Here is a 24,094-nt window from a genome sequence, read left to right on the forward strand (position 1 = left end):
TGTCATAATTAACTCAAATGAACTAAAAAATTAATCGTGATTGCTCACACATTTTTTATTGTTTCTGGATTTCCTTGTCCTATTTTTCCCCATTTTAATGCTCTTATCAACATGGAATCATGAATCAGTTTTCTATGTGCCAAATGCAAATATTTACTGAAATAACAATTTCGATTTTCAATTTTACATGAACATTTTTCACTTGGAGCAGTTATTCACACATAATCTCTCACACAATATTACTGTCCATCAACAACAGTGAAAAAAATATTTTGTCACACAACAGCTGCTTTAACAGCTTTTTTTATGAAATCAAAACGGAGCAATATAACATTATGAAGTGCACATCTAAGGTAAACTAGTACTCAGCCTATAGTGGATTTAAACCATGGTTGCATACTTCGTTTTTCTCAAGTTTGCTTTTTAACACAACAGTCTGTTTCTGTATGTTTGTTGAAGAATGACGAGACACTGGACACCAGTGTTCCTTATGTGCCGCTGTATTCAAAACTGCCGGCCGTACAAACAAGCGCACGCACTTCCCCCGTGCTGCTGGGGCAAACCATTCTGAAGAGAGTTCACTCCCCCTAACACAGTCAGGCTATGTTGATTGTGTTGGTCCTTCTTGCGCGGAAGTCTCTCTACGGTTTTGTGTAGACCTCATTTCGGATGACTACACTTGGTTCGATGACAACACTGGAGACGTTTTATTTTCGCTAGGTCGCTACCACTGCAGCGCACTGTCACTGTCAGACGAACACAGAGAAGCTCCACCCGCTCTATTTATATGGACACAGAACACTGTAACCTTCCACACAAAATAGTTCCAAACAAGTAACAATCGCGTCAGTGGCATACATCGTATAACCTGTATGATACAGAGAGAGAGAAGAACAGGTAACTTTGGTCTTGTCAGTGGAGCAATCTGGCAACTTTTTAAAAGTAAACTTTCCATTCATAAACTCTTTAAGTATCCGTTTTCGGTGTCTTGCTGCCGTGGCTGGCAAAACAGACATGGGCGTGGACTTCTGCAGCGCGCTTGTTGTTTTGTTTCTGGTGTATTTATAGAGCAACGTAACATCCGCTTGTGACGTATGCCGCATTAATCTCGCGAGAAAAAATTTAATCCCGTTAAAATTCATTTAAATTAATGCCAATAAAAACGCGCTAAACTGACAGCTCTAATATATATATATATATATACACACACATACGCGCACACACACACACCAAGCATTACACCATTTTTATGAGTTATTGTTATTTTTTGTTTTGGACAGTGGCCCACACTATCTGCCGAGCACAATTATTATATATTTATCAATACAATCACCTTATATATCACAGTGAATAAACATTTTGGCGACTATTGAGACGATTTTTAATATTAAATTGATTTGAATAGTCAGCTGGGAGCCCTGCAGCATCCTTGGGGTCCTGAGCTTAGCATATGTCAGCCTTAGGGCGCGTGAGCGAGCGCGCGTTGTGACTAATTTGTCAATCTGTCGCCGCAGGTGGGCGAGTTCCGGGCTCACGCCGCCGAGTGGACGGCCAACGTGTCGGCCGAGTTCAAAGAAACCCGACGGCGGCTGAGCGTGGACATTTACGACCGCTTTCAGCGCGCCGCGTCCATCAAGCGCAAACTGTCCTCGGAGCTGGGCATCAACGCCTCCATGAACCAGGAAATGACGCCTGGCAAACGGACGCTGTCGGCCAACCTCGGCGAGGACCGCGAGGCGTACGCTAACTTGGCTCTCTCCCTCACGCCGGGGTCCCTGACCAGAAATGGCAGCCTCTTCCTTAACGGCCTCAGCCCAGACTTTGCCCACCGGCTGGAGGTTGCTGTTGTTGAAAATCCCAAATGAGGCCCAAAAAGCACATTTCTGCCCTAGTTCATATCAAGAAGGTAGTGTGACGTTTGCAAGCTTCCTTCATCATTTCTGTGCCAATACGGTCAGCTTAGACGTGTTCTCATGAGAGGTAAGTAGGAAATTGTACAAAAAGTAAAAAGGTGGTGCATCCTACACGGCCACAAACATGGCCAGCATGAGGAAAATCACTCCACAAATATTGGATTTGGATTGGATTGGCTAAACTTTGTCAAATGTACTGTATGTGTAACATACAGCACCATATGGGCGCCATGCATTAACTTATTCCCCCCAAAATGGCCGACATGATTCCAAACACTCCACAAACATGACAGTTTGCCGATAAACACACATTTAATTTATGGTCGACACGCTACAATGCAGTCCGCAAACATGGCCGCCACGCCTGATCCACACATTCCACAAAGATGGCCGCCGCATCTGATACAGTGAAACTCTTCTACAATGAAATCATGTTTGCAGCAAGAAATTTTTCACAACAGGGGGTTTCACTGTAGCAAATTTGATCTCAGATGTAAACACACACGCACACAAACGTATTTATTTTTATTCCAATAGTGCATAAGTATGAGCATACACTTATTTGACACTTCATATAGTCAGTATAGAAAGAAAAAAAGGGAAAGAAATTGCGAAAATTTACGATCAGCATTAACTTTCACTTACATTAATTTCTTGGATAATGTCTTTTACTTTGCTTCCTCCGTCTTTCATTTTGATCACTTTTACCCTCTCTTCCAGCGTCAGAGCTCTTCTTGTCTTAGCTGCTTGACATCCAAGGGTCCGTTTTGTAGCCATTTTAGCAATGCAACGCCCATCCTCGTCTGAATCTAACAATAACAAATACTTCCTGGACTACTGCGCATGTGTAAACCAGTGTGGTGGCTGCTGTTGCCGTTTCCGAACAAAGCAGTAGAGGTCGCTGTTGGATTAGACTTCGTTGTAGTGAATCTCATCGTGAGGCAAGAGCAGAGAAAAAGATTTCGTATAACGCAACAGGGGTTTTTTACGTTGTATGGTGGGCAGGAAAGTGGGAATGGTGTTAATGCATGAAGATTTTTTCACAGTAGGGGGTATTTTCGCCATGTAGGTTTTGTTGTAGAGGAGTTTCACTGTACACACCTTCCACAAAGATGGCCGCCGCTCCTGATACACATCTTCCACAAAGATGGCCGCCGCTTCTGATACACACATTACACAAAGATGGCCGCCGCATCTGATACACACCTCTCTCTGGAATGACCTCCCACTAAACATTCGGCAAGCCTCCTCGCTGCCCATCTTCAAAACCCTCGTCAAAACTCACTTGTATTCTTTGGCATTCGACTCAGCATGACTTAGATTTGTTCTTGGTTTTACTGTTTGGTGCTTTCTACCGCCTTTATTACCGATTTGTCTTACTGTTTATTGTGCATGTTAAATTGCTCCATGTACAGCACTTTGTATGCAGCGATGGCTGTTTGAAAGTGCTCTATAAATACTGTTGACTTGACTTGACTTGACTTGACACCTTCCATAAAGATGGCCGCCATGGTACAAAACATTATCTACGGATGACATATAAAAGCGAAGCCCAAGTCCAACTAATTGATCTGCGTTTGAATGAAATCCTCCTGAATTGTGGTTTACATCAGAAGCAAGACACCAACACAAGAAATGCTAAATCTCGAAAGCAATAGATGGAATTGTGCTCATCTACTAGTAATTTACCCACGAGGCCCAGACATCTGCATCAGATGAAAAGAGGATCCTCGGCAACGAATCACACACAAATAAGGAATGTGCTTGAAATATTCGTTTATTTATTTATTTATTTATTTATCTCTCACCACACATCATATGCCTTCTATTTTTCCACTCAGTTTTCCTCCCTCACACCTGAGATGAAGATGAATGTTGACGTTCAATTTTTTTTTTCTTCCCCTCGATGACTGACAGGCGGCTCCTCACCCCTGAGGACTCGCCCACGTGTGCCTTACTGGAAAGTCCGCCGTCAATATTCATGAAAGACACAGACGCAATGTATGCACAGTGACGAGCTGTATCCTGGCCAATCTGTGAAAACGTCCACCAGGATTCCGAAAAACAAATCCGACATAGATAGTGAACCTCCATTTATCATGGAGCGGATATGTTCCAGAACATCTCGCAAACTATGAAAATCCACAAAAATTAAAAGAACAGATCATTTTGGTGTGTACTTTTACCCTCCCACATGCTTTGAACACATTTACCAACGCACTTGTTAAAGCATTGCTTGGCACCTGTCACTGTCTCACTGTCAAAAAATGCAGGTAGCTTAATGCTAACATACAGTTGAAACTCCACTGACAGGCTTGTGGAAATTAGCTTTATCCAACCCAAGTTCTTCTTGCAGAATGTATCGGCTAGTCAAGTGTCTTCTGGTTTCATTGCGTAAGATGTACTCTGCCATGTTTTCGGGACATTACAAAGCAAAATGCATTGTGTCTTATGGAGATGGACAAAAGTATTGGGACGGAATAATTTTCAAGTTTTTTTTCCACGTCCTCGTCAATACCGCCACATGTCCCAATACTTTTCCCCAGGCCTGAACGCTATGGCTTCCTCAAGGCGAATGATTGACAGGTCAAAAGGGAAGCTGTTAAGGGAAGTGTTAGCATTGTCCAAAGTGTGTTTTTTTTCATGAAGTGGATAACGGGCACGCTGAATCCATTTTTTCCATTTGTGGCTACAGAGTTGAGCCTCGCTTTGAATGTTACCTATGTCAGATTCATCCAGATGTCGCCCAAAAACACCAAGTAAAACCATTCCACTTTGAGACAATGAAACACACTCATGCTAGAGGTCCACTCCGAGAGGGTCACGCTTTGCAAACTCATGATTTTGTCAAGTGTTGCATGCAAGTGTAAATGTTAACCGACTGTGCTCGTGTAGGAAATCGCATCATCCGTTTGTACGACGGCAATGTTAGTGGCGATGTTAGCAGTGTCCGTCACTTCAAACTATCAAGCTGACTTTTCAAACATTTTAAATGAACTGTTTTATATATCAAACCACCGTAGCTTGTTTTGTGTGTGCGTGTGTGTGTGTGTGTGTGTGTGTGGATGTTTTTATTAATTTATTTATTTTAAAGAATTCATTGCCAAGGGCTATGGCCTGTGGCGTTCACCAGGGGTCAATCCTGGGGCCTCTGTTATTCAGCAATCTAAAACGAAAATTCGACCAAATTAGAAAACGAGTAATATAGCCCTAAAATAAAAAACAAAACAAAAACAAAAATCTCAAACCCTACGCTAACATCAAACCCCATGCTTGCCTAAAACCCGACAAGAACCCCACCTTTATCCTTACCATAACCCTAACCTGGAGGATGAGTAAAACGATGCAAGTCTGCCAATCACGATTTACGTGAAACCCAAACCCTGACCTAAAATCAACACATAAACTCTAATCCCACACCTACCCCAACCCAACAGTTTTGTTCAGCTCCTAACCTTAGTTTCAAACCCCAATTTGAAACCCCAACCCAAATTCGAACCCTCCTATGAAACTCTAACCCTAATTGGAAATGTTACATTCAATTCCTAAACCTAGTTTGAATCCCCACTATGAAACCCTAACCTAGTTTAAAACCATAGCCTGAAGCCCTAACCCTAGTTTGAAGCCCTACTTGGAAACCCTAAACCTAGTTTAAAAACCGACTATGAAAACCTAATTCTAGTTTGTAACCCTACTTGGAAACCCTAACCCCAGTTTAAAACCCTACCTAGAAACCCTAACCTTACTTTAAAACCACACTATGAAATCCCAACATTAGTTATGTTTACTATATATAAAATTAATATTTCGCTTTAAAAATGAACAAAATTAAAATTTAAAAAATGATATTAAACAACAAAAATGGAAATAATGCGTAGGATGATGACAGCATCTTGTCGGGGATGACCTTTAAAAAAATGTGACTGAAAAGAAAGAGGAGCTCTCCAATCCCAAAGGGTCGGCTTCAACTTTGACCTTTGGATAATTCTCCGAGTGCTGTTTTTTTTTTTTTTTCGCTGTGATGTGCTGACAAGAGGAGACAAGGATTTGCTCTCTTGTCCCAAGACAGAGTCTGGCAGGTTGACCTTTTTTTTGCCACCACATCAGCCCAACATCATCTTATTCCAAAAATTGGAGGATTGATTCATTTTGTGCGCACCAAGGACCGAAATGTAAGGAAAATAAATTAAATAACCAAAACAAAAATTCCCAAAACATTTGAAAAACTAAAACTAGGCATTTTCCCCAAAATAAAACCAAGTAGTTGGCTCTAAAATTCATTCAAACTCACTGAATTGATGAACCAAAGGATAAAACTACTAAATTCAATTGCATAAAATCAATCCAAACATGAAATAAATTTACATTAAAATAAAATTTCACCCCATAGAAATTACATCAGAAAATGTCATTAAACAACAAAATTACCTTGTAAACATTCATTAAAAAATACATATGAAAACATTTTAATTTTACTTTGAAAATGAAAGTGGAAAATTCAAATTCCAAATTAAAATTCGAAACTGAAAAACTAAAACCAAAAAAAATTGTAATCAGTAATGAAAGATACAATTAAGCGCAAGATGTCTATTAGAAGTTACATTTAAATTAAATTAAGCAATTTAATTTAAAAATTGACAGGTTTCTTTCATCAAATACCTTCCTTAGTTATGCGACAGCTATGAAAATACTCTATACACAAAAGAGGACAACAATACAAAAAAAACCACATCGTTCAAGCAGTAATTTAGCATGAGACGGCAAACTCGCATTCTGCAGGATTGTCTTAGTTTCGTCAGCGTGAATTAAACAGAAACAGAAAAAAAAAGACCAGTGTTAAAGATCGATTGACTAGGGATGTCACCATTCACTCAAACCTCGGCTCGATGCAATTTCCCGATTTTGAGAACATGAACATTCCACACAGGAAGGCCGGGGCCCGGAATCGAACCCATTGTGAGACGGACGTGCTAACCTGTCGACCACGGTGCCACCCTCCCATTTCTGGATTGAGAAGGTTCTATTCAGCTTCAATGTTTTGAAAGCATGTGGGATATATATACTGTACATGGAGAGGTTCTCAGCTCCTCAGTACGGCAGTAATATTAATCGTTCTTTGCAGCGGATAAAGAATATATGCCTGTGGGTATGTTGTGCTTTGAGTATTTTTCCCCAGAGTTGTCTTGGGGGGGGGGGGCTGACGTGTGCAGTCTCTTTGCAGGTTAGAAGTCTCGGTCCCAACCTGAGAACTCCTCCTCTGTCTTGGTCTGGTCCTGAGGGAAGCGGTCAAAATTGATGTAGCAAGGGCCCTGAAGGTGACAAAAAATAAATAAATACAAAAGACTTAGAACCGGAAGCATGACACATAAGAGCGCATGTTCTGGTTTTTTTTCCCCACACGGATGCGTAAAGAACTCGCCTTGCGTATGAGGCGGATGGTGGGGGCATCTAGCTGAGCCATGCGCAGCTTGTGCCAGTTCATGTTACTGAACCACCTGCGGGCAAAAAGACATTAGCCTTGACGTGTGCATGAACTTTCACGTCAAACATAGAAACTAAAGGATTTTTCTGCATTATGTGTTCATATTAAGCACGCAGACTTGGAAGCAAAAGCGATGTGGTTGTTTTTCAAATATAACATGAACCGTATTTTCCGCACTATAAGGCGCACCTAAAAGCATTCCATTTTCTCAAAAGTGGACAGAGCGCCCTCTAATCCGATCTGCTATTTCTATTTATATGTTTCATGTCCGTGTTTGTGACCAATTTTTATTGTTACGGCTGCAGCAGTTGTGGAGGCTCCATAGAAATAAAGCTGATTGTATCCTATAGAATTCCCTTTAGTATGGCTCTATCTCATGGATGCACAGCGCAACAGCAGCCACTATTGTAGCTTCTATGCGCCTTATACTCCAAAGCGCCTGCTTGTGTGGAAAATACGGTAATTCTCTTGGCGTGATGTTTAGTTTGACAGCAAACTCGAAGATGGAATAATGGCTCTTATGTTGAAAAACATGACGACTCCATGACAGATTTCTTTGCGCGGTGACCTGTGATGTCGGACATCTTTGATGCCATTCTTGGTGTTTCCCAACCTCTGACCGGGCCGTGGTCTGCAACAACAATAACAACATCAACGCATAAATAAAAAAATAAATAGCAGACATTTTCCTAATTTTTAAAAAAAATTGAACACTCCCTGGAGCGCGTCGGTTTTACCTGCACAGTTTACTGATGATGGACTTGGCCGCCTCGCTTAGGTAGGGAGGATACTTCAGCACACCGTCTAGGATCTTGGCATAAATCTTCTGAGGCTCCGAGCTCGAAAAGGGAGGACTTGATGGTTCCCGTGAATAAGACATGCAAAGAGAAAGAGACTAACGCAGACGGCATACGAGTGGAGAGAACAAACCTACAGCTGCCAATAGGGGGAAAAAAAAAAAAAATCATACTTCCTTGCTGCCATCTTCTGGTGGCGGCGACGTCGCTCATCCTTTCATTTTTATTTATTTATTTTTTGCGATGCAGACTGCTAACAGAAGTCACCTCGATTTTGTACAGTTTGTGCTGTCCGATAATAAATATAAAATAATAAATACTTGTTTAAAATGATCGGAAACGAACATGATAAATGTGTAAAAGGTTTGGTTACATGAGTAAAAGTTGAAAAATATTTTAAATAAGAAAAATATAAAACATTTTATCATGATTTATTTGTATACATAAACATGGTTTCATTTATTAATCAAGCATCGCAGTGTGCAAAATGTTTTAAAATAATATTTTTGTTGAATTATTACGAATCAACACTTAGCATGGTGGGGGTTTTTTTTAATCTTGCACACAGGTACAAGACCATTGAAAAAATTTTAAAAAAAAAAAACCTAATTCCAAAAATAATTTAAACTGTTTTTTGAAAAACCTCCCTGCCCTGAAAACTAATTTAAACTAACATTTCAAAAGCAAAAATGAAAAATAACTCCCAAATTATAATTACCCTGATGCTTGGGCTAAATCGCTAAAAAAGTGTTTCTTTAAAGCCATCTCGTGGAATCTTGATATTTTAATCACTGATATTTTTTTGTAATGTATTTTTTTTATACAGCTTCTTTCTGGTGTAGTCTAATTTCTCATGAACGAACATCGGAATATGATCGCCTATGTAACTAATGGGTTCATGAATGTATACACTATATGCGAGAAGCATGGTGCTCTCCATTTTAAGTGCTTTTGCTGCCATCTTGTGTCAAATATATGCAACTACAAAATCAAGGCTTTAGTTGGAGGAGTCCATTTTTTGATACTCCCCCCCCCACTGTACCTTCCGACCAGTAGCTCGTAGATAAGGATGCCCAGTGACCAGAAGTCAACAGCAAAGTCGTGTCCCTGATTCTTGATGATCTCGGGGGCCATGTATTCAGGAGTACCAACAAAGGAGTACGTCTTCTCACCGCGCACTAACTCTCTGGCAAAACCAAAGTCCACCTGCGTGGGATGAATAAAATCCATGGGATAAATATAATATGAAAGTGAGCAGAAATTGATGGCATGTTGTTGGTGGAACAGAACCGACCAGTTTGACGTAGCCGCGCACGTCCAACATGAGGTTCTCGGGCTTGAGGTCTCGGTACATGATGCTCTTTTTGTGGAGGTAGGCGTAGGCCTCCACCACACACGCCGTGCAGAAAACGGTAATCTGCTCGTCAAAACGCCCTCTGACCAGCAAATACAGATTGCGGGGGGATGGGGGGGTCTGTTTGGTTACCGGAGCATCAATACGTATAGCATATGATTGATTGTGTTTTTTTTTCCCCTCACACTTCTTTGAGTTTGGTCCAGATTTCGCCGCCACCGCAGAACTCCATCACCATGTAAATGTAACGAGTGTCTTTGAAGGCAGAGTGTAGTCTACAAAAAAAAAAAGACAAAATTTGAACACACCACACTTTATTTTTAAAGTCGCCGTACCATGTCTTGTAAATTTCACAACCTTTTCAAAATTTTTTTTTTTAAATCACCAGATGTGTCATATGATGCTTCCAAATCATGAAAACTAACCCAAAACCTTGTTCTTCAGCCTTCTCTCATTGATGTGCACACACTCATGGCTGACAACGAAGCGCTCTAAAGCAACCATGCCAGCCTGAAGCCTGAGTTCACATGCTGGCTGCAAAGTTGGATTTTAATTTTTCCCTCTCTTCCGTTCCTGGTGCTTTCACCTTTCCTCACAGCCATATACATGCACTCATGGCCAACAACGAGGTGCTCTAAGTAGCTACACCAAACCCGAGCCCTGGTGAAGTCTGTGAAATCACACTCCCACCCTTTTCCTGTCTTGGTGCTTCTTGCCTTTCTCACCGTGACCTGTACACATTAGGGGTCATCAACGAGGCGCTCTAAAGTGACCATGCCAGGGGACTATCCAAAAGCATGATACAGGGAGAGCTAGCCAGCTAGCTAAATGCAAAAAAGTTTCATCTCCAGAGTGGACTACTTCGCTCAGTAGTTCCCAGGCCTTTCACATGTACAGCAATTATCTCTGTTTCTATAATCACCTGACTTGACTTTACCTGACAATGAAGTCGCACTGGATGGCCTTAAGGATCTTCTTTTCAAACAACATGTGCTCCTCCTGTCTCTTGGCAACAATGTGCTTCTTACTCACTCGCTTCACGGCGTAATACTTTCCATGGTTCAACGTGGTCATCTTCAGAAACAAAGAAAAAAGACAAAGCTTCAGTTCTGGCGATTATGATCCCAATCCAGTATCTGTCGCAAGGCCAGGCAAGGTACCAGTTCGACGCGGCCGAACCCTCCGACTCCGAGGGTGACTGGGTCCCCTTGGTAGCGGCCCTCCTGGTACAACACCGGGACCAGGTCCTTAAATCTCAGAGTGGCCTTGGGGCTATCGTAGACAAAGAATTGCATTTGATTAACCCTTTCAGGGACAGCGGTTTGCTAGCCAAAAAACGACCTTGCCTCTCACCTGGACTTTTCTGGAGCCTGTGCCTCCTGCAGCATCTTGGAGCTGATGATGAAGACAGGTGTGAAATTCAACATTTTTCACAAGACGGACGATAAAGAAGCAGAGCTTACTCATCAAATAGCTCCAAGTGCTCGACTGGGATTGTCTCCTCAAACACCCTTGAAGGAGAGGTTTCAGAAATAAGTAAATGACATGGAAAACAAATGAGATGGATAAAAAGTATTTGGACATAATTAGTCTGTCGTGGTAATGGCAGCGCAGCGGTGCCTTGAGATATGAGGTCAGAACACTCCAATCAACTTTCCGCGTTTCAACTCCCGTATGAGCTCATCAGTGCGGCACTAATACAGGTCGTTCGATGCAGAGGACTCAGAGTATATGACTGAGTACGGTTTTGTTGTCTGTCTGCATTAAATCAGTTGCCAAAAGAAGCGCAACATGGACGCCAATTAGCATTAAACTAGCAAGGCCTTCCTATAGGCAGTTGTTGGGCTGTTTTAAATGCACGAGGTGTAATTCTCCCTGTTTAGCTTGATAGGTATTCACAAGTCGGGGCACTTGTATCTCAAGGCACCTCTGGATTACAATAATTAAAGTCAACTCTCATATATCGTGGGGGATATGTTCCGGGCCCACATCTTTTCTCATCTGGACTTACTCTTTGTCGATAGAGAAGCAAGTCACGGGGCCGTCAGCAGTGCAGGTGGCCGTTCTTAACACTTCACTGCAGTATACAAACAAAAAAAGGAGAAATTCGATTGTTATGGTACTCATAATTCACTTGTCCGACCTGGAAAACAAATACAAGGGCTGCAGTAACGTAGCAGGCAGCAGGTTACTGTCTCTGTTTCCATGACAATGTGAATGTGCTTTATTCCCGCGATGTAAACACACACTAAACGGCAAACTATGAGTGGCAAAGTTGTGGACAACACAATAAATACCATTAAAAAAAATTAGAACAGATTTAACAAATTCAAATAAAGTTCTTTCTATTATCATTTTTACTGCCACCTGATCACATGATAGGCTGTCCACTGAAGTGGCCGCTGTGCCTGAAAGGGTTAAAGTGCTTTAAAATGATGACATCCATTACATGTAATGGTGCCTTTTGGAATATTTTGCAAAGGAGAGCGATGTCGTGCATACATAACATGCTACAAAATCCCTGCTGTCGTCTAAATGATCAAAATCGGAATCATACGGTTTTAGCTGAAGATGCCTTCTGATATACGTTTCTGTGTGTGTGTGTGTGTGTGTGTGTGTGTGTGTGTGTGTGTGTGTGTGTGTGTGTGTGTGTGTGTGTGTGTTTAGAGAGCGAACATAAGAGTGAATGGTGCACACCACTGTCCTTGGGCGTGTAAGACGTCGCTATGGTTACCGTATGAGGGCCTGTTCCCCAAAATGCTCGCCCTTCCCCATCCGTCGAATCTGCTTCTGAAGCCCGTTGACACTTTTCGTCACCAGGACCTGATGGGAGGGAAAACGCACAGCGTCAACATATACTCTGCATACAGCACAAATATACAGTACCGTACAATAAATTCATGATCATAATAATACCTCTCCTTTAAGGATAATATAGAATGTGTTTGCTTCCGCTCCCTCTCGGACAATAACATCTTTGTTCTGGTACTTCACCTAACAACGGGATGGTGACAAAGCAAACATGCCACGTGTGAAAATCTCGAAAAAGCAAAACAAAACAACCAAAAACCCCCTAGCAACTGTTAAAATGTATTTCAGGTAACAAAAACAAGAGGGCTGCACCTCCTCCATGGAGTCAATGATTTTGGATAACTGGACATCATTCAGGTCCTTCAGAGTCCGAGACCTTAAAAAATACAAATTAAAAAAAATGAACTCAGCACTGGATGAGACACTTAGTTTGAGCGGGAACTACGGTGGACGCACGTCTTCAAGAAGCCCAGGAGCTCCTCTCGTTTTTTCTTGGATTTGTTGGTGATGATGGTCCTGTAGGTCTGTCTCTCCATGCACCACAGACGCACCTCCGTCTTTGCTGCATGCAAAAATAATTATTAAAAAAAAACAAAAAACATAAAGAATAAAAATATTCTTTCCCGCCCCCATCTTCAAAATAGTCTTTTGAGATCTCTTGGGCCTGAATCTTGTTGCTTTTATTCATGGACATGTCGTGCCGTATTGATTTACGAAAGCAAGAAAAAAAAAAAAAGACGCGAGCAGAATAAAGATGAAAGCCAAAGGCGTGAACGCTGAATAATTTACCATCCTGTCCGCTGTGTGATTCAAGTTCGTGGCAACAACATTAGGTAGACCTTATTTCACACACTCTCTCAACTATGGCAAATATCTCAAATACGCTGAAAGCCACACCAAAATACTTTTTTTTTTTCACAAGACAAATTGCACTCAATAGTATATGAAAAAAAAACGGGACCATTTTGCTCTCCTGCCAACATACCTGCACAAAAACACAACCGTACCAAAAGTTTTGCTTTCCTTGTTCTTCTGCAGTGTTTATGGTCAGTTGATAAAGCAGCATGTGGCGCAATAGCACCATCAAGTGGTGCTTTCCTTGTACTGCAAGGAAACTAATGTGAATTAATGTCAAGTGGATGCAGTGAAACTCCTCTACAACGAAACCTACATGGGTGAAAATACCCCCTAGTGTGAAAAAATCATCATGCATTAACACCATTCCTACTCTCCTGCCCCCCATACAACAAAAAAACCCCTGTTGCGTCAGACGAAATCTTTTTCTCTGCTCTTGCCTTGCGACGAGATTCACTACAACAGCGTCTAATCCAACAGCGACCTCTACTGATTCGTTCAGAAACGGCAACAACAACCACCACACTGGTTTGCACATGTGCAGTAATCCAGGAAGTATTTATTGTTAGTTTCAGATGCAGCAAGAACGTTGCATTGCTAAAATGGCTACAAAACGGACCTTTGGATGTCAAGCAGTTAAAACAAGAAGAGCTCTGACGCTGGAAGAGAGGGTAAAAGTGATCAAAATGAAAGACGGAGGAAGCAAAGTAAAATACATTATCCAAGAAATTGATGTAAGTGACAGTGAATGCTGATCGTAAATTTCGCAATTTCTTTCTCTTTTTTCTTTCTACACTGACTATATGAAGTGTCAAATAAGTGTATGCTCATACTTATGCACTATTGGAATAAAGACTACACATTTGTGTGTGTGTGTGTGTGTGTGTGTGTGTGCATGTTGACATCGGAGATCAAATTTGCTACAGTGAAAACCCCCTGTTGTGAAAAAGGTCTTGCTGCAAACATGATTTCGTTATAGAGGAGTTTCACTGTAGTGTCAAGTTGGCTGGCGCCATCTAGCGGTTGAGGGTGTGAAGCGCGCTTGCCATGATCTCAAGACAAAGAAATTCCCTGAGGGACTGGTCAGTGTCGGCACTGACCTTTAACCGTGGCTGTTCGTTTGCAGTTGTACAGGATCGCCAACTCCCCGAAGACGTCGCCGATGCTCAGGGTTCGGAGGTCGCGGCCCGCTTGGGTGACGAGGAGCTCGCCGGCTAACAGGAGAAACACAAGATGCATCGTTCTCATCGGTAAGGTTGTCCGCCATCTTGGAAAGCGTAAACGCATGCCTCACCATAAATGGCCGCCTGTTAATACCTGTAAATTGTTATGTTACTATAATGAGACAACGGCAACGAATGATTATTTTACTAACCGATTGATCCGGCGTTTAAATTTGATTCGCTGCTGCCCAGTGTAATTCTCAATTAGATAATGGATTGGTTATCGATGAATCGTTCGCGCACTCACACCTGCCACGATGTACATGCTGTCCCCTTCGGATCCTTCCTTGATGACCTCGCCGCCGCAGCTGACGTTGGACGTTTCCAGGAGGTCCACCATCATGGCGATTTGCTCATCGTCCAGCCGGCTCAGGAAGTCGTTCTTCTGGATGGCTTTCACGATGAGGTTGGTCTCGCTGGACATCCACATCCACACACACACACACACACACACACACACACACACACACACACACACACACACACACACAAAACACTAAATATCTCACTGGAATGACAATGTGGCATAGAGTGGATTGAAGGCTGACCTGTCGGTTTTCTTGACTCTGGACTTCCTGATATCGAGCGTCTGCGGGATGGGTTCCGGCGCGATGACGGCAGTGCGACTTTTCCTGAACTCGGGTTCGATCTCAGCGCCACTCGGAGGTGGAAACTCTGGAAATCATTTCGGGCGAGTTAGCGGCCAGCTTGTCAGTTTCAGAGCCCATCAGGCGCTTACCGAGGTCGTGGTATTGAGTGTGCAGCTCCTGAAGGAGTTTCTCTTTCTCCTGCAGACGTTGCTCTAAGAGGACAAATTCATGACTGAATAAATTAAGAAATGTTCAAAAAATGCCAATGTAATACATTAAACGTGTAAAATTTGAAAAACAATTACTTCAAAAAGCTGCAAAAAAATTAATACAACAAAAAATACGTATTTGTTTTAAATGGCAAAATAGTGACACATTTAAAAGTGTAACCATGACAAAACTGTTCAAATTAGAAAACAACAACAAAATAATGATGAATGAATTTAAAAAAGTACAAACTAAAAAGAGGAAAATACACAAAATAAAATTGGAAAAATTGAATCTCAATTAAAATAGCCATTAATAATTGAAAAAAAAATAAGTACAAGAATAAACAAATCAAAGAATTTCAAAATCAAAACATCTCAAATTTTAAAAATTCCAAATTGGAAATGTTTAATTTTTTTTCCAGCTACATTTTTGAAATCGACATTTTTGAAAACCAAACCAAATTTCAATGAAAATGTTACCAAATGACAAAAACTAAAATTAGTAAAAAAAGAAAAAGAAAAAAGATTAGAAAATGACGACAAAAGAAGTATATGACTGTGAACACACAAAAAAAACTGTAGAAAAAGAATATATGTATACATAAAGTGGGTTGAGGAGAAAATTCAATCCATTGACAAAAACAAGTGGGTCACAAATTGCTTTTAAATGTGCTGGCTGCATTGTACAGACCCAAGTCTTTATTTTGCCTCTGCAGCTCCTTGTTGATGACACATTGCTTCGCCAGCTGCTGCCTCAGCTCCTCCACTTGCTTCTCCATCCCTGCACGCACGGCGAGCGCAACAATGACAAGCCCACCGACTCAACTCAACCGCGGTGTTTTATTGCTGGCACTGGTACGCGCGCAGGCGCACACACACGTGGCTGAAAATGTGCACAATTTGGAAATGAAATCATTTAGGCTTCGAAAATGCCTGGATGGAATTAAAGAAGCAATTATTTTTTTGTTATCGTATTTGGCCACCTAACAGGAATGAGCTGCGTTTTTGTCATATTTTACGTCAAACTGCAAAATATGATGTAAAATCACAAGCAAACTTTTTTCTGCTGGTATTATTTTTATATATCATTTTTTATGAAATGCATTATTTTAATTCCATTTAATTCCAGAGGTAGGCATGAGCGTGAAGGATCTTGCCCAAGGACCCACACTGGATGGTGTTATGTGCTCATCTTTTTGCCCCAATCGGGATTCGAACCACCGTCTCCCAAAACCGATGCCTTACCAACTGAGCGATCCAGCCGCCAATATATATATAGCCAATATATATATATATATTTTTTCATATTGTTTGAGGTCAAACTGACGTCTTGTCATGAAAGTTTAAAAAAATGGAAAGAAACTGATATTGTTGTATTTGAATTTTAATACCGTGTTTTTTTTCAAATATTTTATTTTTGATAACTAACAGTAGACATCAGTCAAGTAACAATTTTTTTTTTAAATTTGAATGAAAAGTATTCTGCTGGCCTCATTTTGGTCCTTTTCTCCTTAATGTACAGTATTTGCTATTATTGCATTTAAATGTTGGTTTCTTACATTTGCTTTGTTCTATCTTTGCTGACTAAACATTTGCACAAAAATATGTCAGATTATATATTTTTTGAATGAGTATGAAACATAATTTATCTTCAGGATATTGTATAGGATTTTTTTTTCTTTCTTTTTTTTTTCAATGACTCAGAAGCAGCATGAGGATTTGAACCTGGTGGCCGTTTCTGTGCATGTTGGAGAAGGAAGCGGCCACTCACCTGCAGGCTTGTACAGGAGGTCAGCAGACAGGACGAGGGCCTCACGTAGGCTGCATATGGGTTAGTATCCCCAAATATTTTCAACTTTGCACGCTCTTGACTTCCCTTCCTTAGTATCCGACTCTTTCGCAGTCTTTTTCTTTTTTTTGCCTGGCTGCCTGGTTGTCAATCTCAGCAGCTCCTCTGGCATTGAATCATTTACCGTCACCTGACGCTCCTCCCCTCTCTCCAGGTGGGGGAAACACAAAGAGGAGGAGGGAGGGGGGGAGGGAAGAAGCAGAAGATGTCTATGAAAATGGATGCAGGAGGTGTTAACAAAAACATTGAGTGCAGTCAATGACGGGCTGCAGTTATCGAATATTGGTAGAATGGATTAATGTACCGATGACCTTATTGAATGAAATGGGATTTTGCATTACTTAACAAAATGTGCATTCGATCCAAATGGGGTTGCCAACCTCTTCTTCCAAGAAAAAAAAAAAAGTAAAAAAAGTGTGACTTTGGGTGTTTAAAAGGCGGGGTCTGGGCTGGTGAGTGACGTGGGCGTCGACGAATGAAAGTATAATTAGCAGTCCTGAGCTCAGCTCAAATGGCTTTAAAGTCATTGAATTAACAATGCTGAAAAGGCATTCAGGAAAGCAAAATTACAAAAACAGAATATTACTTTTTCCGATACTAAATAGCCACTTGAACGCAACACTGACTACTTCTACCCAATTACTCTAGTAGTTTGTTTGTTTTTTAAATACCAAGAGTCATTTCCTTTCCAGGCGGCACGGCGGCACACGTATCTAAATGAGGCTAAAGGGTTAGCGTTGTGACAAAGGGCGTGGGCGTTTTATCGGCGCTTCGGGTTAATTATTGATTGGTCGCCGTGGTTAATCAGCGACACTGCTGACCCTCAAGCACAGATTAAAGGCCTTCCAGGGGGGAAGGGTTGGGATTTAACATTCAGGGGTAATATGGTGTGTGTGTGTGTGTGTGTGTGTGTGTGTGTGTGTGTGTGTGTGTGTGTGTGTGTGTGTGTGTGTGTTACCTTGTAGAAAACCAGCGTATCGCATCGCACCTTCTGGATTTCTGTATGCCATGCTGAAGGATGGTAAATGCACACTCAAGATGTAATTGTGCTACCTGATGGGGAGGTTGGAAAATTACCATTTGATCAAATCAAACGATTAGTTTTACATTTGTGATTTTATTTATTGATTTATTTGTATTGTTATATATACAACATAAGGATTGACTAAAATCGTTTCAGAAAAAAAACTAATATATTAAAATGCAATTTGTATTTTTACTATTTCTACACATTTTCTAATGCTATACATGGTAATATATTGGTTGGATTGCCAATTATGACGCAAAAAAATACTTTAAATGACTTCATCAGATACATTAATTGTAACGTGAACTCATTTTTCTACCTGTTCTACATGCTGGCGATGTTGGGAAACAACATTTTGATCGGTCATTCAATTCAGCGGTCCCCAACTATCGGTCCGCGGACCTGTACCGGGCCGCGGCCCGTTTGGGACCGGGCAGCAAACAGACAGACATGCGAGCTGTGAGCAAATTTGCTTCATCAGAGGTGGGGAAATGTGTGCACCTCTCGCCAATCCGAGAGGTGCACACTAACATTGGTTTACTAGTTGAAATCAACAGAATCCGCCAATAAATGAAAGAAGCAGCAATAAACAAAAAGCAATCGGAAGAAATAGACATACATCGAAACGCGCAGTTGATGGGCAGCCATGATTTCCGAAGATGAAGCACTTTTGACAAGAGAAGTTCCTCCCCTCGCGATTTCTCCAGAGCGACGTGGAGGAGGAAGTTGTTGTGCGCGTTTCATCGTCAAAAACCACACAAGAAACCTGTTGAATAATTTGAACAAGTAGCTAAAATGCGAGCGTAGTTCGAACAGCCTGCCCACGTAAACATGAGTAGTTTAGCCGCTAATAAGTAGCTAGCAGCCACCGGATGGAAGCAACGATCAATCGTGTCACCTTTTCATCAGTCCCATTTGCAAGTAGCAATCATGCTAACGTCGTATGTAGGATCGTATTTAAATGATTATTTACATTATAATGCGTATTTAGTTCTCCTAATTGCTCCATTTCTGAATAGTTCACTACGTTATTTTATTTTACGTTTGTCGTACGGTAGAATAAAAGGAATAAACGTGAATAAAATGTTGAATTACTCTATATCGTTGTTGTCATTACCAGTGCTTTCAAAGTGGCAATGTAAAAGCAATGAAAAAGAAATGGTTGCCAGTCCGTGAACAGTAAGTACTTGTCTCAACCGGTCCATGACACACACACACACATAAATAAAAACGGTTGGTGACCATTGATTGAACCCTTTGCCAGTGTCATAAATGGGAACTCCGTTGTTGCCATGACAACCCCACATGTGTGATGTGGTGGTGCACTCGCCAGGAAGCACCACTCATAAGTCATCTGAGCCTTGACTTGTCGAATCACACGTGCGACGTGGAAAAAAGAAACCAAACAAAAGTCAACCAGTCTTTCAAGAGCAGCCATTTTGAAGTAGATGATGTTTAATTTAGGTGAATAACTTGAGTGGCTCACAGGAAAACACACACACAAAAAAAGAATATTTAAAAGTATTTTTTTCTTTGCATTGTATTTGCGAGTGGGACGGTGTCATGATGTCATTCAACTTGACTAACAGCCGAAGTTCTAAATCGAGACAGCGAGCATATGAGGTAGACGTGGTTCATCCTACATTGTGTTTGTTCTGAGCCCCCTCCTCCCCCACGCCCTACAAAAAAGAAAAATTGTGGCGTGGTTGTTTTTTTTTTTTTTTTTGGTGTGCTACACGTGTACATTCAGCTGCACGCCAGGCCACAGGCTTGGCGGACATCTTGCGGCTGTTCCAAGACGGCTCGGACGAACTGGCTGAAGACACGCTCCATGTAGCCGGCGGCGCGCGGGAACAAACCTTCCAAGAAGGCGATGTGCCCGCCGTGGGACGTCACCACAAGCGCCACGTTGGGTAGGTCCTTGGCTACACTCAACGGAAAAGCTGCGACATACACAGACATGCTTATGTCAACCATATTCAACCCCCATTTAGTGCACAATTAACCAACTTTTAATCATAATTACGATTTTGGCTGCAATGATTTAATTAACCCCCTTATCGACAATATTGACATTCAAAACACATCGTCTCCCGATTATCTAATGAAACGCTTTCTCAACTAGTAGTCAACCTCCCACCAGGGGGCGAACGCATGGTTAATAATAATAATAATAATAATAATAATAATACATTTTATTTATAAGCGCCTTTCAAAACACCCAAGGACACTTTACAATATTAAGTCTTCCTTTAAATCGCCTTAAATAGCAAGCAAGTTGAATCAAGGCGAGAAAAGAAAGTTCACCAAATTTGGAAAGGAGGAGCTCGTGTTTTGAATGGGATCAATGTTCGTTGACTGGGCTTCATCATTATTGCATTATGTAATTGATAGTCCCTTGATATATTCCGTCTGGGTGGGCTAAACTTGAAATACTTCCTGTTTTCATTCTTCTTCTTTTACATTTACTGTGTTAGACACCACCTTGTGGCCGACGGCGAAATTACACATAACGGGGCACAACAAGGAAAGGCTGTAATTTACCAAAAAACAAAAAGGAAAATAGCGGGACCACAAATCCAGAACGCAGCGATGAAAGGGCGTTCATTATACATATTATAAAAAGCGGTGCAATAAAAAATATTTATGGTATATTGAGCAGACAGAATAACTGCGATTCAAAATCATGATTACAATACTGCTCAAAACAATTGTAATTAGCATTTTGGTCAGCCCTACTATAAAGGTATCCCTCATATACAGAACATGTGGTAGAAATATTTGTGTAACTGACCGCATTGCGGGGAAAAGGGGTCGTCAGCAGCGTTGAGGCGCAGGACGGGCACGGCGGTACTCTGGAGTTTCCAATCGGGGCTGGCGTGGCGGTAGTACTCCTTGCACGACTCGTAGCCAAACAGCGGCGCCGTGAAGTGCTCGTCAAATTGACGGATGCTGCGCGCCTAACGCAAAAATATGACAGTTGGGAGAGTTTTTGTAATATTCTTACTTTTTTCCCCACACTTATGATTAATTTATTTCCTGATGGTCGCAGCTTTATTCGCGTTTAGATTTGCCTTTTATTCTTGCAATATTTTCATTTTGTCATACTTTCATGACCTAATCCTTGTAAAATGCCAACTTTTTCCTGTTAAAATTCAAATGACCGTTCTCATGCTGTTCCAACGTACTTTTTTTTCTTGTAATTTTTGACTTTATTTTCTTATACGATCATAGTTAAAATATATTCGAAAAATAAACAATTAATAAAATATTTTAAAAAATAATACAAGTATTTTCATGTTGCGACAAATTTTTTGACTTTTTTTCACAAAATTACACCTTTTCTCTTTTAAAAATGTTGACTATCATGTTTCAATTTAACGCTTACAAAATTGTGACGTACATTGAAAAGATGACTATTTTCAACATATGCCACTTTCCATCTTTAACTCATTCAGTATCAGCCAATTCTGGACCAAGTCTGAAAAGACGTTTAAAAACGTCTTTGGGAGTGAATGAGTTAAATATTCCCTCTCTCTTATTTACGTCATTTTCTTACGGTGAAATTAATTTTCTATTCAATCTCATTCTCGAAAAATGATGACGACATAGTATAGTAAGGCGTTTTTAGCCGAAAAAAAACGACATAGTATAGTAAGGCGTTTTTAGCCCAAAAAAAAACGACATAGTATAGTAAGGCATTTTTAGCCCGAAAAAACCCCTGACATAGTATAGTAAGATGTTTTTAGCCTGAAAAAAACGACCATGTATAGGAAGGCGTTTTTTTGCCCGAAAAAAACGACCATGTATAGTAAGGTGTTTTTAGCCCGAAAAAAAAAAGACATAGTATAGTAAGGCGTTTTTTGCCCGAAAAATACGACCATGTATAGTAAGGCGTTTTTAGCTGAAAAAAACAACATAGTATAGTAAGGCGTTTTTTGCCCGAAAAAAACGACCTAGTATAGTAAGGCGTTTTTTGCCCGAAAAAAACGACCATGTATAGTAAGGCGTTTTTAGCCGAAAAAAACGACATAGTATAGTACGGCGTTTTTTGCCCAAAAAAACGACCATGTATAGTAAGGCGTTTTTAGCTGAAAAAAACAACATAGTATAGTAAGGCGTTTTTTGCCCGAAAAAAACGACCTAGTATAGTAAGGCGTTTTTTGCCCGAGAAAAACGACCATGTATAGTAAGGCGTTTTTAGCCGAAAAAAACGACATAGTATAGTAGGGCGTTTTTAGCTGAAAAAAACGACATAGTATTGCAAGGCGTTTTTTGCCCGAAAAAAACGACCATGTATAGTAAGGTGTTTTTAGCCCGAAAAAAAAACGACATAGTATAGTAAGGCGTTTTTTGCCCGAAAAATACGACCATGTATAGTAAGGCGTTTTTTGCCCGAAAAAACGACCATGTATAGTAAGGCGTTTTTAGCTGAAAAAAACGACATTGTATAGTAAGGCGTTTTTAGCCCAAAAAAACCCGACATAGTATAGTAAGGCATTTTTAGCCCGAAAAAACCCCTGACATAGTATAGTAAGATGTTTTTAGCCTGAAAAAAACGACCATGTATAGGAAGGCGTTTTTTTGCCCGAAAAAAACGACCATGTATAGTAAGGTGTTTTTAGCCCGAAAAAAAAACGACATAGTATAGTAAGGCGTTTTTTGCCCGAAAAATACGACCATGTATAGTAAGGCGTTTTTTGCCCGAAAAAACGACCATGTATAGTAAGGCGTTTTTAGCTGAAAAAAACGACATAGTATAGAAAGGCGTTTTTAGCCCAAAAAACCCCGACATAGTATAGTAAGGCATTTTTAGCCCGAAAAAACCCCTGACATAGTATAGTAAGATGTTTTTAGCCTGAAAAAAACGACCATGTATAGGAAGGCGTTTTTTTGCCCGAAAAAAACGACCATGTATAGTAAGGTGTTTTTAGCCCGAAAAAAAAAACGACATAGTATAGTAAGGCGTTTTTTGCCCGAAAAATACGACCATGTATAGTAAGGCGTTTTTTGCCCGAAAAAACGACCATGTATAGTAAGGCGTTTTTAGCTGAAAAAAACAACATAGTATAGTACGGCGTTTTTTGCCCGAAAAACCGACCATGTATAGTAAGGCGTTTTTTGCCCGAAAAAAACGACCTAGTATAGTAAGGCGTTTTTTGCCCGAAAAAAACGACCATGTATAGTAAGGCGTTTTTAGCCGAAAAAAACGACATAGTATAGTAGGGCGTTTTTAGCTGAAAAAAACGACATAGTATTGCAAGGCGTTTTTTGCCCGAAAAAAACGACCATGTATAGTAAGGTGTTTTTAGCCCGAAAAAAAAACGACATAGTATAGTAAGGCGTTTTTTGCCCGAAAAATACGACCATGTATAGTAAGGCGTTTTTTGCCCGAAAAAACGACCATGTATATATAGTAAGGCGTTTTTAGCTGAAAAAAACAACATAGTATAGTAAGGCGTTTTTTGCCCGAAAAAAAAGACCATGTATAGTAAGGCGTTTTTAGCCGAATAAAACAACATAGTATAGTAGGGCGTTTTTAGCCGAAAAAAACGACATAGTAAAGTAAGGCGTTTTTTGCCCGAAAAAAACAACCATGTATAGTAAGGCGTTTTTAGCCCGAAAAAAACGACATAGTATAGTAAGGTGTTTTTTGCCCGAAAAAAACAACCATGTATAGTAAGGCGTTTTTAGCCTGAAAAAAACGACATAGTATAGTAAGGCGTTTTTAGCCTGAAAAAACGACCATGTATAGTAAAGCGTTTTTAGCCGAAAAAAACGACATAGTATAGTAAGGCGTTTTTAGCTGAAAAAAAACAACATAGTATAGTAAGGCGTTTTTTGCCCGAAAAAAACGACATAGTATAGTAAGGCGTTTTTAGCCCGAAAAAAAAAACGACATAGTAGAGTAAGGCGTTTTTTGCCCGAAAAAAACGACAGTATAGTAAGGCGTTTTTGCCCGAAAAAAACGACATAGTATAGTA

At 40.6% G+C, this 24,094-nt stretch overlaps 2 protein-coding genes across 4 annotated transcripts in view; one reads left to right on the plus strand and one right to left on the minus strand.

Moving 5' to 3' along the window:
* The window catches only part of LOC147185831 (potassium channel subfamily K member 2-like), a 27,836-nt gene extending 22,871 nt beyond the window's left edge, over nucleotides 1-4,965 (plus strand). For all 3 annotated transcript variants that reach the window (XM_086104355.1, XM_086104356.1, XM_086104357.1), the window contains one exon: nucleotides 1,515-4,965. In XM_086104355.1, coding sequence (XP_085960481.1) covers nucleotides 1,515-1,865 — 351 coding nt within the window. In that variant the 3' untranslated portion in view covers nucleotides 1,866-4,965. The remainder of the gene's footprint in view (nucleotides 1-1,514) is intronic.
* Nucleotides 4,966-6,318: 1,353 nt separating this feature from the next.
* On the minus strand, nucleotides 6,319-21,224 carry LOC147185832 (cGMP-dependent protein kinase 1-like). The gene is made up of 24 exons (XM_086104558.1): nucleotides 21,219-21,224; nucleotides 20,905-21,070; nucleotides 19,877-20,053; nucleotides 15,926-16,015; nucleotides 15,175-15,237; nucleotides 14,984-15,110; nucleotides 14,685-14,851; nucleotides 14,313-14,426; nucleotides 12,814-12,919; nucleotides 12,670-12,733; nucleotides 12,463-12,540; nucleotides 12,281-12,369; nucleotides 11,558-11,623; nucleotides 11,010-11,057; nucleotides 10,900-10,941; nucleotides 10,707-10,818; nucleotides 10,484-10,620; nucleotides 9,732-9,821; nucleotides 9,487-9,628; nucleotides 9,235-9,398; nucleotides 8,133-8,249; nucleotides 7,964-8,026; nucleotides 7,333-7,408; nucleotides 6,319-7,222 (listed from the first exon to the last, which is right to left on the minus strand). Exons 1-24 carry the CDS (start codon nucleotides 21,222-21,224, stop codon nucleotides 7,136-7,138), a joined length of 2,391 nt encoding a protein of 796 aa, XP_085960684.1. The 3' UTR covers nucleotides 6,319-7,135.
* Nucleotides 21,225-24,094: the final 2,870 nt, after the last annotated feature.

The sequence above is a fragment of the Hippocampus guttulatus genome, chromosome 23, assembly GCF_054856545.1.
Source record: "Hippocampus guttulatus isolate MCC_2025c chromosome 23, RoL_Hgut_1.0, whole genome shotgun sequence".
NCBI lineage: Eukaryota > Metazoa > Chordata > Actinopteri > Syngnathiformes > Syngnathidae > Hippocampus > Hippocampus guttulatus.

Excerpts from the sequence above, each read along its gene's own strand:
- LOC147185832 (XM_086104558.1), bottom strand. Across the intron at positions 8,250-9,234 it reads TACGAGCTACTGGTCGGAAG|TCCTCCCTTTTCGAGCTCGG; the intron begins GTACAGTGGGGG and ends GGAACCATCAAG. Across the intron at positions 8,027-8,132 it reads ATCATCAGTAAACTGTGCAG|ACCACGGCCCGGTCAGAGGT; the intron begins GTAAAACCGACG and ends TTGTTGTTGCAG.